This window comes from Oncorhynchus clarkii, chromosome 17 (genome assembly GCF_045791955.1).
Source record: "Oncorhynchus clarkii lewisi isolate Uvic-CL-2024 chromosome 17, UVic_Ocla_1.0, whole genome shotgun sequence".
Lineage (NCBI taxonomy): Eukaryota > Metazoa > Chordata > Actinopteri > Salmoniformes > Salmonidae > Oncorhynchus > Oncorhynchus clarkii.
This window is the reverse complement of record NC_092163.1, coordinates 77295736-77310921: the sequence shown is the minus strand read 5'-3', so window position 1 is coordinate 77310921 and position 15186 is coordinate 77295736. Positions and strand designations below refer to the sequence as shown.

Genomic DNA, 15186 nt, shown 5'->3' with positions numbered 1-15186 from the left:
CATTGACTCTGTACCAGTACCCCCTGTATATAGCCTCCACATTGACTCTGTACCGGTACCCCCTGTATTGATCCTCCACACTGACTCTGTACTGGTACCCCCTGTATATTGCCTCCACATTGACTCTGTACCAGTACCCCTTGTATATAGCCTCCACATTGACTCTGTACCAGTACCCCCTGTATATATCCTCCATATTGACTCTGTACCAGTACCCCCTGTATATAGCCTCCACATTGACTCTGTACTGGTACCCCCTGTATATAGCCTCCACACTGACTCTGTACCGGTACCCCCTGTATGTAGCCTCCACATTGACTTTGTACCAGACCCCCTGTATATAGCCTCCACATTGACTTTGTACCAGTACCCCCTGTATATAGACTCCACATTGACTCTGTACTGGTACCCCCTGTATATTGCCTCCACACTGACTCTGTACCGGTACCCCCTGTATATAGCCTCCACATTGACGCTGTACCAGTACCCCCTGTATATAGCCTCCACATTGACTCTGTACCGGTACCCCCTGTATATAGCCTCCACATTGACTCTGTACCGGTACCCCCTGTATATAGCCTCCACATTGACTCTGTACCAGTACCCCCTGTATATAGCCTCCACATTGACTCTGTACCGGTACCCCCTGTATATAGCCTCCACATTGACTCTGTACCGGTACCCCCTGTATATAGACTCCTCATTGACTCTGTACCAGTACCCCCTGTATATAGCCTCCACATTGACTCTGTACCGGTACCCCCTGTATATAGACTCCACATTGACTCTGTACCAGTACCCCCTGTATATAGCCTCCACATTGACTCTGTACTGGTACCCCCTGTATATAGACTCCACATTGACTCTGTACTGGTACCCCCTGTATATTGCCTCCACACTGACTCTGTACCGGTACCCCCTGTATATAGCTTCCACATTGACTCTGTACCAGTACCCCCTGTATATAGCCTCCACATTGACTCTGTACCGGTACCCCCCTGTATATAGCCTCCACATTGACTCTGTACCAGTACACCCTGTATGTAGCCTCCACATTGACTCTGTACCAGTACCCCCTGTATATAGCCTCCACATTGACTCTGTACCGGTACCCCCTGTATTGGGCCTCCACACTGACTCTGTACTGGTACCCCCTGTATATTGCCTCCACATTGACTCTGTACCAGTACCCCTTGTATATAGCCTCCACATTGACTCTGTACCAGTACCCCCTGTATATAGCCTCCATATTGACTCTGTACCAGTACCCCCTGTATATAGCCTCCATATTGACTCTGTACTGGTACCCCCTGTATATAGCCTCCACACTGACTCTGTACCGGTACCCCCTGTATATAGCCTCCACATTGACTTTGTACCAGACCCCCTGTATATAGCCTCCACATTGACTTTGTACCAGTACCCCCTGTATATAGACTCCACATTGACTCTGTACTGGTACCCCCTGTATATTGCCTCCACACTGACTCTGTACCGGTACCCCCTGTATATAGCCTCCACATTGACTCTGTACCAGTACCCCCTGTATATAGTCTCCACATTGACTCTGTACCAGTACCCCCTGTATATAGACTCCACATTGACTCTGTACTGGTACCCCCTGTATATTGCCTCCACACTGACTCTGTACCGGTACCCCCTGTATATTGCCTCCACCACTGACTCTGTACCGGTACCCCCTGTATATAGCCTCCACATTGACTCTGTACCGGTACCCCCTGCATATTGCCTCCACATTGACTCTGTACCAGTACCCCTTGTATATAGCCTCCACATGGACTCTGTACCAGTACCCCCTGTATATAGCCTCCATATTGACTCTGTACCAGTACCCCCTGTATATAGCCTCCATATTGACTCTGTACCAGTACCCCCTGTATATAGCCTCCATATTGACTCTGTACCAGTTCCCCCTGTATATAGCCTCCACATTGACTCTGTACCAGTACCCCCTGTATATAGCCTCCACATTGACTCTGTACCAGTACCCCCTGTATATAGCCTCCACATTGACTCTGTACCGGTACCCCCTGTATATAGTCTCCACATTGACTCTGTACCAGTACCCCCCTGTGTATAGCCTCCACATTGACTCTGTACCAGTACCCCCTGTATATAGCCTCCACATTGACTCTGTACCAGTACCCCCTGTATATAGTCTCCACATTGACTCTGTACCAGTTCCCCCTGTATATATTTTGTTGATTTGACGGCACGCTCTTTAAGATAATATAAATACGAACAGCTCTGAAATGTTCTTTGTCACCCAATCAAAGACCTGTGTGTGTGTGTGTGTGTGTGTGTGTGTGTGTGTGTGTGTGTGTGTGTGTGTTGGGTTGTGTGTGTGTGTGTCATCCTGGTTGTCATGGTGAGTAATGGTGGAACAGTCAGAGGCACTGAGGGGTTATTCTGATAACAATAAGAGGATAGAGAAGCACATTAGTCTTAGTAAGACAGTCTTTTGGTGGTAAGTTGGTTACTCTGTAGGGACCACAGAGGCTGCATTAACACAGGCACTCCTATTCTGATGTATACAGTATATATATATATATTTATGTATTTTTATTTTAACCAATCAGATCAGCTTTGAAAACTAATTGGGCTGCCTGTGTAAACTCAGCTAGAGAGAGACAGACAGGGATCTTATTTGCCATCACACACACACACACACACACACACACACACACACACACACACACACACACACACACACACACACACACACACACACACACACACACACACACACACACACACACACACACACACACACACACACACACACACACACAGTACCAGTGTTGTTTCTGTCCTTCTCCTTGCTCTAACCAGGGACCCTCTGAACACGTAAACAACTGGCTATCCCACGAAGCATCGTTACTTATCACTACTGCGGCGAACTATTGACTAGCTATCCCATTTCTCACTGGTCACATCAGTACTGTCAGTCACCAGGCAAACAAAACCAGAAGGGTCACAATCTGAACCTTGTTCATCAAACAGGAAACAGGAAACAGGATAACAAGGTAGCCTATACAACCTATGATATGTGTTAACTTAGTTCATATAGAACAAACGTGAATCTGCATACTGGTATGTGCTGCTAAGTGCTGAGTGGATGAGGACGTTTCGACTGGGTTTTCATAGTGCTGCGGTTGACCTGCTCGTCAGAAACTAAGAAACTCTGATATTTCTGAATTGCTAACTGGTTGTAGTTATACAGTCGTGGCCAAAAGTTTTGAGAATGACACAAATATTAATTTTCACTAAGTCTGCTGCCTCAGTGTCTTTAGATATTTTTGTCAGATGTTACTATGGGATACTGAAGTATAATTACAAGCATTTCATTAGTGTCAAAGGCTTTTATTGACAATTACATGAAGTTGAAGCAAAGAGTCTATATTTGCAGTGTTGACCCTTCTTTTTCAAGAACTTTGCCCAGGCATGCTGTCAATTAACTTCTGGGCCACATCCTGACTGATGGCAGCTCATTCTTGCATAATCAATGCTTGGAGTTTGTCAGAATTTGTGGGGTTTTGTTTGTCCACCCGCCTCTTGAGGATTGACCACAAGTTCTCAATGGGATTAAGGTCTGGGGAGTTTCCTGGCCATGGACCCAAAATATTGATGTTTTGTTCCCTCATTCGGGAACCAAGCTGTGTCACATCTGACTGTGATTGGGGGAGTCCCATAGGGCGGAGCACAATTGGCCCAGCGTCATCTAGGTTTGGCCGGTGTAGGCCGTCATTGTAAATAAGAATTTGTTCTTAACTGACTTGCCTCGTTAAATAAAATAAAAAATGAAAGACATGCCTAATTAGTAGTTGATCTTTTTTGTTGTCTATTTTTACATGGTGAAACCTACAGACAACTCCTTGGTTCTGTATTTGCTGGGTACTCTACAGAGTATTGTCAATGTTGGTGTCTTAGCGAGGGGAAGAGGTCATTTGTTGTCATAGTTTCCCTCCGTCTTCTCTCATGGTTTTATACCTACCACTGAAATGTGGCTGTAGAGATAAACCGACGATGACAATACAAGTCCATCACCTTTCACTGTGATGCCTTTAGGCAACTGAATGTTCCGGAAGACAACTGGCTGTAAATGGATCGGAATCCATAAGAAAGGATTTATTTGTTTAATAACACTGTTTAGTTACGGGGGCCCTTCGAGGCCCTATAGTGCACAGTTACTTTCTGTGTGTGTGTGTGTGTCTGTGTGTGTGTGTTGTCACTTCAGGGACCCTTAATGCACATCTGCTTCCCCTTTATCCCACCAAATGGACGTGGGCTACCATCATATTAAGAGCCGTTCTTCGTCCCGTGGTGACCTAATAACGCCACGGTCACTCTCCCTGGTCCCTACAGTGCTTACCAGTCCCCTGACCCACTGACCATTCATCTGCCCCATCTCCTGAGGCTCCTGAAGCTCAGGAAGCGGTGGGCGTGTGTCGGCATATAAGGCCAGCTATATGCACCCATCATCCATGTCAGGGTAGCTGGGGCTCCAGAAGATCGAGTCAGAGCAAGACCGAGAGCAGCAAGACCAAGAGCATCTCGCCTAAAGACTTGCGCCAGCATCCGAAGATAAGAGCAGTAAAGAACAGTGAAACCAACAGGTGAGATTTTGTTCTGTCTCTCGTCCATCCATCATAGGGTTTCGATTTGAAAAAAAAAACGTACTTACCAGGTAAAAGCATTCTAATATAGTCTTTCTTTATCTATTGGTTTCATTCCAACGACAGGTGTGAGCTCCATCCTCCGTCCGTCTCCCATCCATCCATCCATCCGACGTCCTCACCACCCACCCAGAGAACAGAATCATGAACGTGGACACAGCGATGTGGGGGGTCCTGGTAGGTCTGATCCTAGCCATGGCTGGGGTGGGTCAGTGTCTGCAGGAGGAGAGGGCTGTGGAGAACAACAATCTGCCAGGGGAATCAGGAGAGGTGCTGGCACTGGTAAGACTGACCACTACAACTAAAACAAGTCTGGGGAGCATTCAGCAGGGTGCAATGTTTTTTGGAACATTCAGATAGAAATATGATACATAGAACAAACATATATATATATATTTTTTTTTACGTAGAATAAGGAATCATGTCAGCTCTATTTGTAGCATTTCTATCTGTTTAACAACGTTTGGTTGTTTGACAGGAGGGCGAGCGCGTGGAAGGGTTTAATGAGTTGGACGATCGTCTCCTAGCCGCTGTGATTCACTCTCTGCTCCAGAGAAACACCAGGAACCCCTCCGTTCTCCACCAGCCTCAGAGGTGAGGATCTGTGTTTGTGTGTCACCTATTTTCCCTTTACCAACCTCAGATGTACCAGTTCACTGTGTAATATATATATATAAACATAAGCATATAAACATAACGTCACCTCTCAGAGTCGAGGAGCCTATCTGTCATCGCACCGCAGAATCACAATTGAGTCTTTCCGTGAAAAGAGTGTCTTTTGGCCCTTTGATATTTAAAGTAGAAAATGTGCACCAAAATTGAATTTTAAAAGCCTGTTACATGGAGAATTCAATACATCTAAATGCAGCATTTTAACGTGACCCTCCGTCAACCCTCTGTTACATGGAGAATTCAATTAATCCCTCCGTCAACCCTCTGTTACATGGAGAATTCAATTAATCCCTCCGTCAACCCTCTGTTACATGGAGAATTCAATTAATCCCTCCGTCAACCCTCTGTTACATGGAGAATTCAATACATCTAAATGCAGCATTTTAACGTGACCCTCCTTCAACCCTTTGTCACTTCTATGAAGATTTCAACCCACTTAATTCCACCAATTCTCCCAGTTTTGACCACTTTTGTAAAGCTCTAGTTATTTTTTTTTTCTGTCTTACCAAGATGGCATAGCAGTTCAGACGTCTTTTTGTCCTCGTCCTGTCGTGTCCCGTATATATATATATTTACAACTTTTTTTCACATACATTTTTAATTTTCCATAAACTCATCTTCAGAACTCTCTCCTGCAATCCGCTTCACCAATTTATATTTATATAAAAAAGTATTATTTACCTCAGATCTGTAATCCTCCGAGAGGCTAGCCAGAAATTAGCCAGAAGCTAGCCGGGAGCTAGCCAGAAGCTGGTCCAGAAGCTAATCAGAAGCTGGTTCAGAAGCTAGTTCAGAAGCTAGTTAGCCTCTTTACTGGCTAACCGTTAGCACTCAGCTAACCACGGTTTGTGGTCATCGGCTGTCCTTTGGCTCGAGAATCTATCGCCAGTTTTGTACGGCGCGGTGCAGCGGAGCGCGGCTCGGAACGGAACATACCGGACCAATTTTTCTCTCCATGTCCCTGGATTTCGGCCGCTGGCTCTGGACATCCATACCTGGATCTCAGAGCTAGCTAGCTGCTATCCGTGTGACTATCGGCTTTCGTCGATTCCGGAGCTAACATCAATTGTTCCGGAGCTAGCCAGCTGAAGAGTTCCATCAATCACTCCTGGGCTGCAGTCACCTATCCGGACCCGTTTTGCTGCCTACGCGGAGCCCCACCGGGCCTTCACAGCGGGCCTTCCGACGTTGTCTACCCGAGGGAGTTGTCCGGCTGGCTCCTCCGGCGCGACGTTGCCTGGGCGCCCATCTGCGGCCTGCTAGCCGTTGGCTGTCTTATCGGCTGCTATCTGAATAGACAATCGGACAATGTATATTTTATTTTTATTTATTTATTTTTCTTCTTGGGCCTCTATAACTATATCTATTGTTTTTATTTTTGTTGTTGTTGTGTGATTTGGATTAATCCCCTCTACCACACGGAAACCCACTAATCTACTGACGGAACGCAAGAGGTGGCTAATAACAGACCTCCCTACAAATCAGCCGGGCTAGACAATCTGGACCCTTTCTTTCTAAAATTATCTGCCAAAATTGTTGCCACCCCTATTACTAGCCTGTTAAACCTCTCTTTCATGTCGTCTGAGATTCCCAAAGATTGGAAAGCAGCTGCGGTCATCCCCCTCTTCAAAGGGGGTGACACTCTTGACCCAAACTGCTACAGACCTATATCTATCCTACCATGCCTTTCTAAGGTCTTCGAAAGCCAAGTCAACAAACAGATTACCGACCATTTCGAATCTCACCATACCTTCTCTGCTATGCAATCTGGTTTCAGAGCTGGTCATGGGTGCACCTCAGCCACGCTCAAGGTCCTAAATGATATCTTAACCGCCATCGATAAGAAACTTTACTGTGCAGCCGTATTCATTGATCTGGCCAAGGCTTTCGACTCTGTCAATCACCACATCCTCATCGGCAGACTCAACAGCCTTGGTTTCTCAAATGATTGCCTCGCCTGGTTCACCAACTGCTTCTCTGATAGAGTTCAGTGTGTCAAATCGGAGGGTCTGCTGTCCGGACCTCTGGCAGTCTCTATGGGGGTGCCACAGGGTTCAATTCTTGGACCGACTCTCTTCTCTGTGTACATCAATGAGGTCGCTCTTGCTGCTGGTGAGTCTCTGATCCACCTCTATGCAGACGACACCATTCTGTAAACTTCTGGCCCTTCTTTGGACACTGTGTTAATTAACAACCCTCCAGGCAAGCTTCAATGCTATACAACTCTCCTTCCGTGGCCTCCAATTGCTCTTAAACAAGTAAAACTAAATGCATGCTCTTCAACCGATCGCTACCTGCACCTACCCGCCTGTCCAACATCACTACTCTGGACGGCTCTGACTTAGAATATGTGGACAACTACAAATACTTAGGTGTCTGGTTAGACTGTAAACTCTCCTTCCAGACCCATATCAAACAATCTCCAATTCAAAGTTAAATCTAGAATTGGCTTCCTATTTCGCAACAAAGCATCCTTCACTCATGCTGCCAAACATACCCTTGTAAAACTGACCATCCTACCAATCCTCGACTTTGGCGATGTCATTTACAAAATAGCCTCCAATACCCTACTCAACAAATTGGATGCAGTCTATCACAGTGCAATCCGTTTTGTCACCAAAGCCTCATATACTACCCACCATTGCGACCTGTACGCTCTCGTTGGCTGGCCCTCGCTTCATACTCGTCGCCAAACCCACTGGCTCCATGTCATCTACAAGACCCTGCTAGGTAAAGTCCCCCCTTATCTCAGCTCGCTGGTCACCATAGCATCTCCCACCTGTAGCACACGCTCCAGCAGGTATATCTCTCTAGTCACCCCCAAAACCAATTATTTCTTTGGCCGCCTCTCCTTCCAGTTCTCTGCTGCCAATGACTGGAACGAACAACAAAAATCTCTGAAACTGGAAACACTTATCTCCCTCACTAGCTTTAAGCACCAACTGTCAGAGCAGCTCACAGATTACTGCACCTGTACATAGCCCACCTATAATTTAGCCCAAACAACTACCCCTTTCCCTACTGTATTTAATTTATTTATTTATTTTGCTTCTTTGCACCCCATTATTTTTATTTCTACTTTGCACATTCTCCCATTGCAAATCTACCATTCCAGTGTTTTACTTGCTATATTGTATTTACTTTGTCACCATGGCCTTTTTGCCTTTACCTCCCTTATCTCACCTCATTTGCTCACATCGCATTTAGACTTGTTTATACTGTATTATTGACTGTGTGTTTGTTTTACTCCATGTGTAACTCTGTGTCGTTGTATGTGTCGAACTGCTTTGATTTATCTTGGCCAGGTCGCAATTGTAAATGAGAACTTGTTCTCAACTTGCCTACCTGGTTAAATAAAGGTGAAATAAAATAATTTTGCTGCTTCATTTTCTGAAGATTATTATTTATTAATTGTGATTTAGTGATTCATTAACGTCTGTCTCTCATTTTAAAGTCAGCCCTGTCACGTTGAACTAAACTCTCATTTTAATGTCAGCCCTGGTACATTGAACTGAACTCTCATTTTAATATGGTGACACTTGTCACGGTCGATGAAAGGAGTGGACCAAGGTGCAGCGTGGTGAGCGTGTTACATGTCCTTTAATTAAGAAAAAGACGCCGAACAAAACAATACACACTACAAACCAGAAACGTGATGCTTAAGGCTAAGTGCCATAAAGAAAGTCAACTTCCCACCAAGACAGGTGGGGGAAAAAAGGCACCTAAGTATGGTTCCCAATCAGAGACAACGATAGACAGCTGTCCCTGATTGAGAACCACACCCGGCCAAAAACATAGAGATAGAAAATCATAGAAACACAACACATAGAAATGCCCACCCCAACTCACACCCTGACCAAACCAAAATAGAGACATAAAAATGATCTCCACGGTCAGGGCGTGACAACACTATTCCTTTTTAAATATTGTTGTTTTCAACAGAAAACATTGAACATCTAATAGTCAATCATAGCGTAAAAGCAGGTGAGACGGTTCTACTCTTTTGTTGGTCGTTTTCTGGTGTTTTGTGGTAGAAATCTGAGCTGGTTGAGCATAACATGTCAACCCTGTTACCCATAGATAGACAGGCTAGTCATGTTTTAAACAATTATAGTTTATTTTGTGTAGCTTGCATAGGATTTTCACTCCCTGTTGCACACACAACAGGTTTCCGTTCCCCCTGTCACAAGGGGATTTATGGCTGATTTAAGATGAAATCATCAGCCCTGTTACAGTCAACCCTGTTACATTCAACCCTGTTACAGTCAACTCTGTTACATTCAACCCTGTTACATTCAACCCTGTTACAGTCAACTCTGTTACAGTCAACCCTGTTACAGTCAACTATGTTACATTCAACCCTGTTACAGTCAACTCTGTTAGTCAACTCTGTTACATTCAACCCTGTTACAGTCAACTCTGTTAGTCAACTCTGTTACATTCAACCCTGTTACTGTCAACTCTGTTACAGTCAACTCTGTTACAGTCAACTCTGTTACAGTCAACTCTGTTACAGTCAACTCTGCTACTTTATTTGGTACTTAATAGACACTTACCATAGTCATTTTTTTTATTTAACATCTTGAAATGGAAAACATGTTTTTTTTAATGGTGAACATGTGACATTATGACAGAATGTTTTTTTAAAAAGTCAGTGGAGCGGCCCAGAATGTAGTGGATAATGTGTATTTAGAAAATGTTTTCTACTTTTCAGCTCCTTTCAATAGACTTCATTGCTGATTCTCTATTCAGAGTTATCCTACTTTATTCCAACAATGAAAAACAACACTATGTTGATCGCATAGTGAGCCAGTGTGAATAGTAAAGTATGAATAATATTTCACACTCAGCTCCACCAACTGCATCAGCAGTTCAGCTTCTCGGGGTCCCTTATTGTTATTGTTATTTTACCTTTATTTAACTAGGCAGGTCAGTCAAGAACAAATTCTTATTTACAATGAGGGCCTACCCCGGGCAAAACCCGGACGATGCTGGGCTAATTGTGCGCCGCCCTACGGGACTCCCAATCACAGCTGGTTGTGATACAGCTGGAATTGAACCAGGGTCTGTAGTGATGCCTTTAGCACTGAGATACAGTGCCTTAGACCGCTGCGCCACTCGGGAGCCTCCTATTCCCTATGAGGGACCCTACTTATGTCCAGGGCCGTTTAGGGTAGTGCACTACACAGGGAATAGGTTGACATTGGGGTGCTACCTGATACTGAAGAATTACTGCTATCTCCCCTGCAGGTTTGGTCGTGACAGCAGAGGACACTTGATGATGGAGGACAGGATACAGTCCAGAGACTGGGAGCAGGCTCCAGGACATATCTGGGGCATGGCTGTGCCGCAGAGATTTGGCAAGAAATAGGCTTTGGTTGAGACTCAACATCTCACTCACATCTCTGCTGGTAATAAAGAATGCGGTTAAACACCCAGAAAATATAGGTTGAAAGTAAAATATGGACTCATACATTATCCAGTAGATAAATGTTCTCTCTCCCTAACCTGCTGAGTTCCATTCCATTAAGCTGTATAGAACTAGGAGATCTTGGAACCTAGTAAACACCCACCACTTCTCTCAGATTTTAGCACTGCTGATTGGTGCATATTGGAAATCTGGGAGAAAGTTGAAAACAGAGTAGGTGCGCTTGATTTATCACGCCACATATTGGGGCGACCTGAAATCAAGTGCACCTAAAGTTAGAGCTGCTGTAAATTGGCAGCGTACTTTTGATTGTTGCTCTGCCATTCTCTGTTGAACCAATAAAGGCTTCTGACTTGACAGTGTCTGTTATGAGTGTTATGGGTGATTGGAGAGGGTAAATATTGACTCAATATGAGCCTGAAGAGTGCATAGACTATTATTAGTGTATATTAGTGTATAGACCCTGGAGTTTCTCTGATCCACTTCTGTTGAGCCACAAGCTAGGTTTCCGTCCAACTGGCTACAGATTTTGTATAATATTATAAAACCTGCATTAAAAACAATATGTGTTTCCATCTAATTGACTTGTTGCCGATTAAAAGGCCGTGTGTGACGACATTGTGCACATGAAAATACATTTTTGCAGGTTAAATTACACTGAAAAAAAACAAACAAGTTAAATGGGTTTCTGTTGCATTTTCAAGTATACTGATGGTTTTTTTCTGAAGAAAAACGATTTAAATCACGACCCACTCTGGTGTTGACACATGAGCTCTAAGCCATCAGCTCACAGATACAGTGTAGGTATAGCCTATATGATGAGATTATTATGGACAAAAGAGCCAGATTATTTTTATTTGTCAAACGGTAGCCAAGTATCATGTCACCGGAATAAAACCTGGGATGTTTATCGTAAAACCAAGTATCATGTCACCGGAATAAAACCCGGGATATTTATCGTAAAACCAAGTATCATGTCACCAGAATAAAACCTGGGATATTTATCGTAAAACCAAGTATCATGTCACCGGAATAAAACCCGGGATATTTATCGTAAAACCAAGTATCATGTCACCGGAATAAAACCCGGGATATTTATCGTAAAACCAAGTATCATGTCACCGGAATAAAACCCGGGATATTTATCGTAAAACCAAGTATCATGTCACCGGAATAAAACCCGGGATATTTATCGTAAAACCAAGTATCATGTCACCGGAATAAAACCCGGGATATTTATCGTAAAACCAAGTATCATGTCACCAGAATAAAACCTGGGATATTTATTGTAAAGGAGCATCAATCTCATCACCTTGTACTTTCACCACCTTGTGAAGTTCATCACAATTCATTTAATCTGTAGCCAAATAAACGTCATGCTTTCCTGAGCGGTAGTGGGAGGACAGTGGGGGTAAAGTACTTAAGTAAAAATACTTTAAAGTACTACTTAAGAGGTATCTGTACTTTACTACTTATACTTACTTGACTATTTATTTAACTTTCACTTTACTACATTCTGAAATAAAAATATATACTTTTTTACTCCATACATTTTCCATGACACCCCAAAAGTACTCGTTACATTTTGAATGCTTAGCAGGACAGGACAATGGTCTAATTCACGTGCTTATCAAGAGAACATCCCTGGTCCCTACTGCCTCTGATCTGGAGGACTCACTAAACAGAGAACATCCCTGGTCATCCCTACTGCCTCTGATCTGGAGGACTCACTAAACAGAGAACATCCCTGGTCATCCCTACTGCCTCTGATCTGGCGGAATCACTAAACACAGTGTTGGAGTGTGCCTCTGGCTATTCGTAAATAAAAAAAACAAGAAAATCATGCCATCTGGGTTATTCCACATCAGGTAACTGATGCATCAGTAGAATCAGACTTAAAACGTATGGACTTATGGAACAGCGGAGACTGTGAAGAGACACACACACTGGCACAGACACACGCATACGCACACAAACGCTAGCACTCTACACACGTACATTATAATATAGTTGTATGGTGGTATTACAAATTTTGTATTGCAGATATGTAGTGGTGTAATAATGTTGTATGATGTACTGTTTTATCTTTTGTTTTATGTGTGATGTAAGTGCCTTAATGCGTTTGGACCCCAGGCAGAGTAGCTGCTGCCTTGGCAGGAACAAATAGGGATCCTTAATAAACCTCAGGAAGGGTAGCTGCTGCCTTGGAAGGAACTAATGGGGATCCATAATAAACCTCAGGAAGAGTAGCTGCTGCCTTGGCAGGAACTAATGGGGATCCATAACAAACCTCAGGAAGAGTAGCTGCTGCCTTGGCAGGAACTAATAGGGATCCATAATAAACCCCAGGAAGAGTAGCTGCTGCCTTGGCAGGAACAAATAGGGATCCTTAATAAACCTCAGGAAGAGTAGCTGCTGCCTTGGCAGGAACTAATAGGGATCCTTAATAAACCCTAGGAAGAGTAGCTGCTGCCTTGGCAGGAACTAATGGGGATCCTTAATAAACCTCAGGAAGAGTAGCTGCTGCCTTGGCAAGAACTAATGGGGATCCTTAATAAACCTCAGGAAGAGTAGCTGCTGCCTTGGCAGGAACTAATAGGGATCCTTAATAAACCCCAGGAAGAGTAGCTGCTGCCTTGGCAGGAACTAATGGGGATCCATAATAAACCCCAGGAAGAGTAGCTGCTGCCTTGGCAGGAACTAATGGGGATCCATAATAAACCCCAGGAAGAGTAGCTGCTGCCTTGGCAAGAACTAATGGGGATCCTTAATAAACCTCAGGAAGAGTAGCTGCTGCCTTGGCAGGAACTAATGGGGATCCATAATAAACCCCAGGAAGAGTAGCTGCTGCCTTGGCAGGAACTAATGGGGATCCATAATAAACCCCAGGAAGAGTAGCTGCTGCCTTGGCAGGAACTAATGGGGATCCATAATAAACCCCAGGAAGAGTAGCTGCTGCCTTGGCAGGAACTAATGGGGATCCATAATAAACCCCAGGAAGAGTAGCTGCTGCCTTGGCAGGAACTAATGGGGATCCATAATAAACCCCAGGAAGAGTAGCTGCTGCCTTGGCAGGAACTAATGGGGATCCATAATAACCCCCAGGAAGAGAAGCTGCTGCCTTGGCAGGAACTAATGGGGATCCATAATAAACCTAAGGAAGAGAAGCTGCTGCCTTGACAGGAACTAATGGGGATCCATAATAAACCCCAGGAAGAGTAGCTGCTGCCTTGGCAGGAACTAATGGGGATCCATAATAAACCCCAGGAAGAGTAGCTGCTGCCTTGGCAGGAACTAATGGGGATCCATAATAAACCCCAGGAAGAGTAGCTGCTGCCTTGGCAGGAACTAATGGGGATCCCCAATAAATACAAATATAAAAATACAATTACAATCTGGACAGATGCAGGTAAATAAAAGTCACGTAACTTCTAATGAACAAAACAAAAATTGTATTTCTGAAATGCCATATGACACTTAGAATACCATCGAACTTGATATACCCTTTCAAAAATGGTGTATCAAAAATATCCATTAATTATAATCCACACAATAATTCACATTTCCTGTCGCTGCAGGATTATTTTCCTGCTGTGATAAACTGGTCAAATTAAGATCTAACATCTGTATAGACTGTTTACACATAGTAGCTTCCACACAAAGAGGGGGAAGATGAGGAGGAAGAGGAGGAGGAAGAGGAGGAGGGGGAGGAAGAGGAGGAGGAGGACGAGGAAGAGGAGGAGGAGGAGGAAGAAAAGGAGGAGGAGAGGGAGGTATAATAAAAATGTCCCCTCTACCAGACAGAATGTATAAACAGGGATTTTGGAATGAATTGGCCACACTTGGAGTTATTATGCTGGTCTATTCACCAATACATTTACAGTTCCCATCAGGGAACACAGGATGCAAATTAAAACAGTCTTTGGGACATCATTTTATGTTATTTTCCCCTTCACTTAATCCAACATCACTCAGTGTAGTAAATAAATACTTTCAGCTATGTCTTGTAATGCGTTTAAATTTCATTAGCATGAGGTGAAATGTAATTATAAAACTCATGAACCAATACAAAATAACGAGACGAGGGGTCATTTGCTTCATGAATTTAAAATCGCTAGCTACATTATATATTCAGTCCCTGAAAGGAACTAATATGTATTATCACGCTGTGTAACACCCTCTTTCTCATTACGTCCACCACATGTATATTTATCATGAATGTGTTTTGTTGAATGTCATAAATATTTAGTTATGGCTGGTTTACTATACACTTACTTAAAGCAGTTTAAAGCACCCATTGATCCTGTATGAAGACGGATCCTTAGAAAACCTGAGTCAGACATTGTCCTGCAGACCCATACAACTGTGTTTTTCTTTCTGTGGTGAAGG

At 43.8% G+C, this 15186-nt stretch overlaps 1 protein-coding gene across 1 annotated transcript; it reads left to right on the top strand.

Annotated features, from left to right (window-relative positions):
* Nucleotides 1–4841: 4841 nt before the first annotated feature.
* Nucleotides 4842–10740, top strand: LOC139369514 (neuropeptide FF-amide peptide precursor like). The gene is made up of 3 exons (XM_071108756.1): nt 4842–4979; nt 5176–5291; nt 10620–10740. The coding sequence occupies exons 1-3, from the start codon at nt 4842–4844 to the stop codon at nt 10738–10740; spliced, it is 375 nt and encodes a 124-aa protein (XP_070964857.1).
* The last annotated feature ends 4446 nt before the right edge of the window (nt 10741–15186 follow it).

Coding starts and splice junctions, on each gene's coding strand:
- LOC139369514 (XM_071108756.1), top strand. CDS start 4,842: ATGAACGTGGACACAGCGATGTGGGGGGTCCTGGTAGGTCTGATCCTA. Junction 4,980..5,175: donor CAGGAGAGGTGCTGGCACTG/GTAAGACTGACC, acceptor GTTGTTTGACAG/GAGGGCGAGCGCGTGGAAGG. Junction 5,292..10,619: donor GTTCTCCACCAGCCTCAGAG/GTGAGGATCTGT, acceptor TCTCCCCTGCAG/GTTTGGTCGTGACAGCAGAG.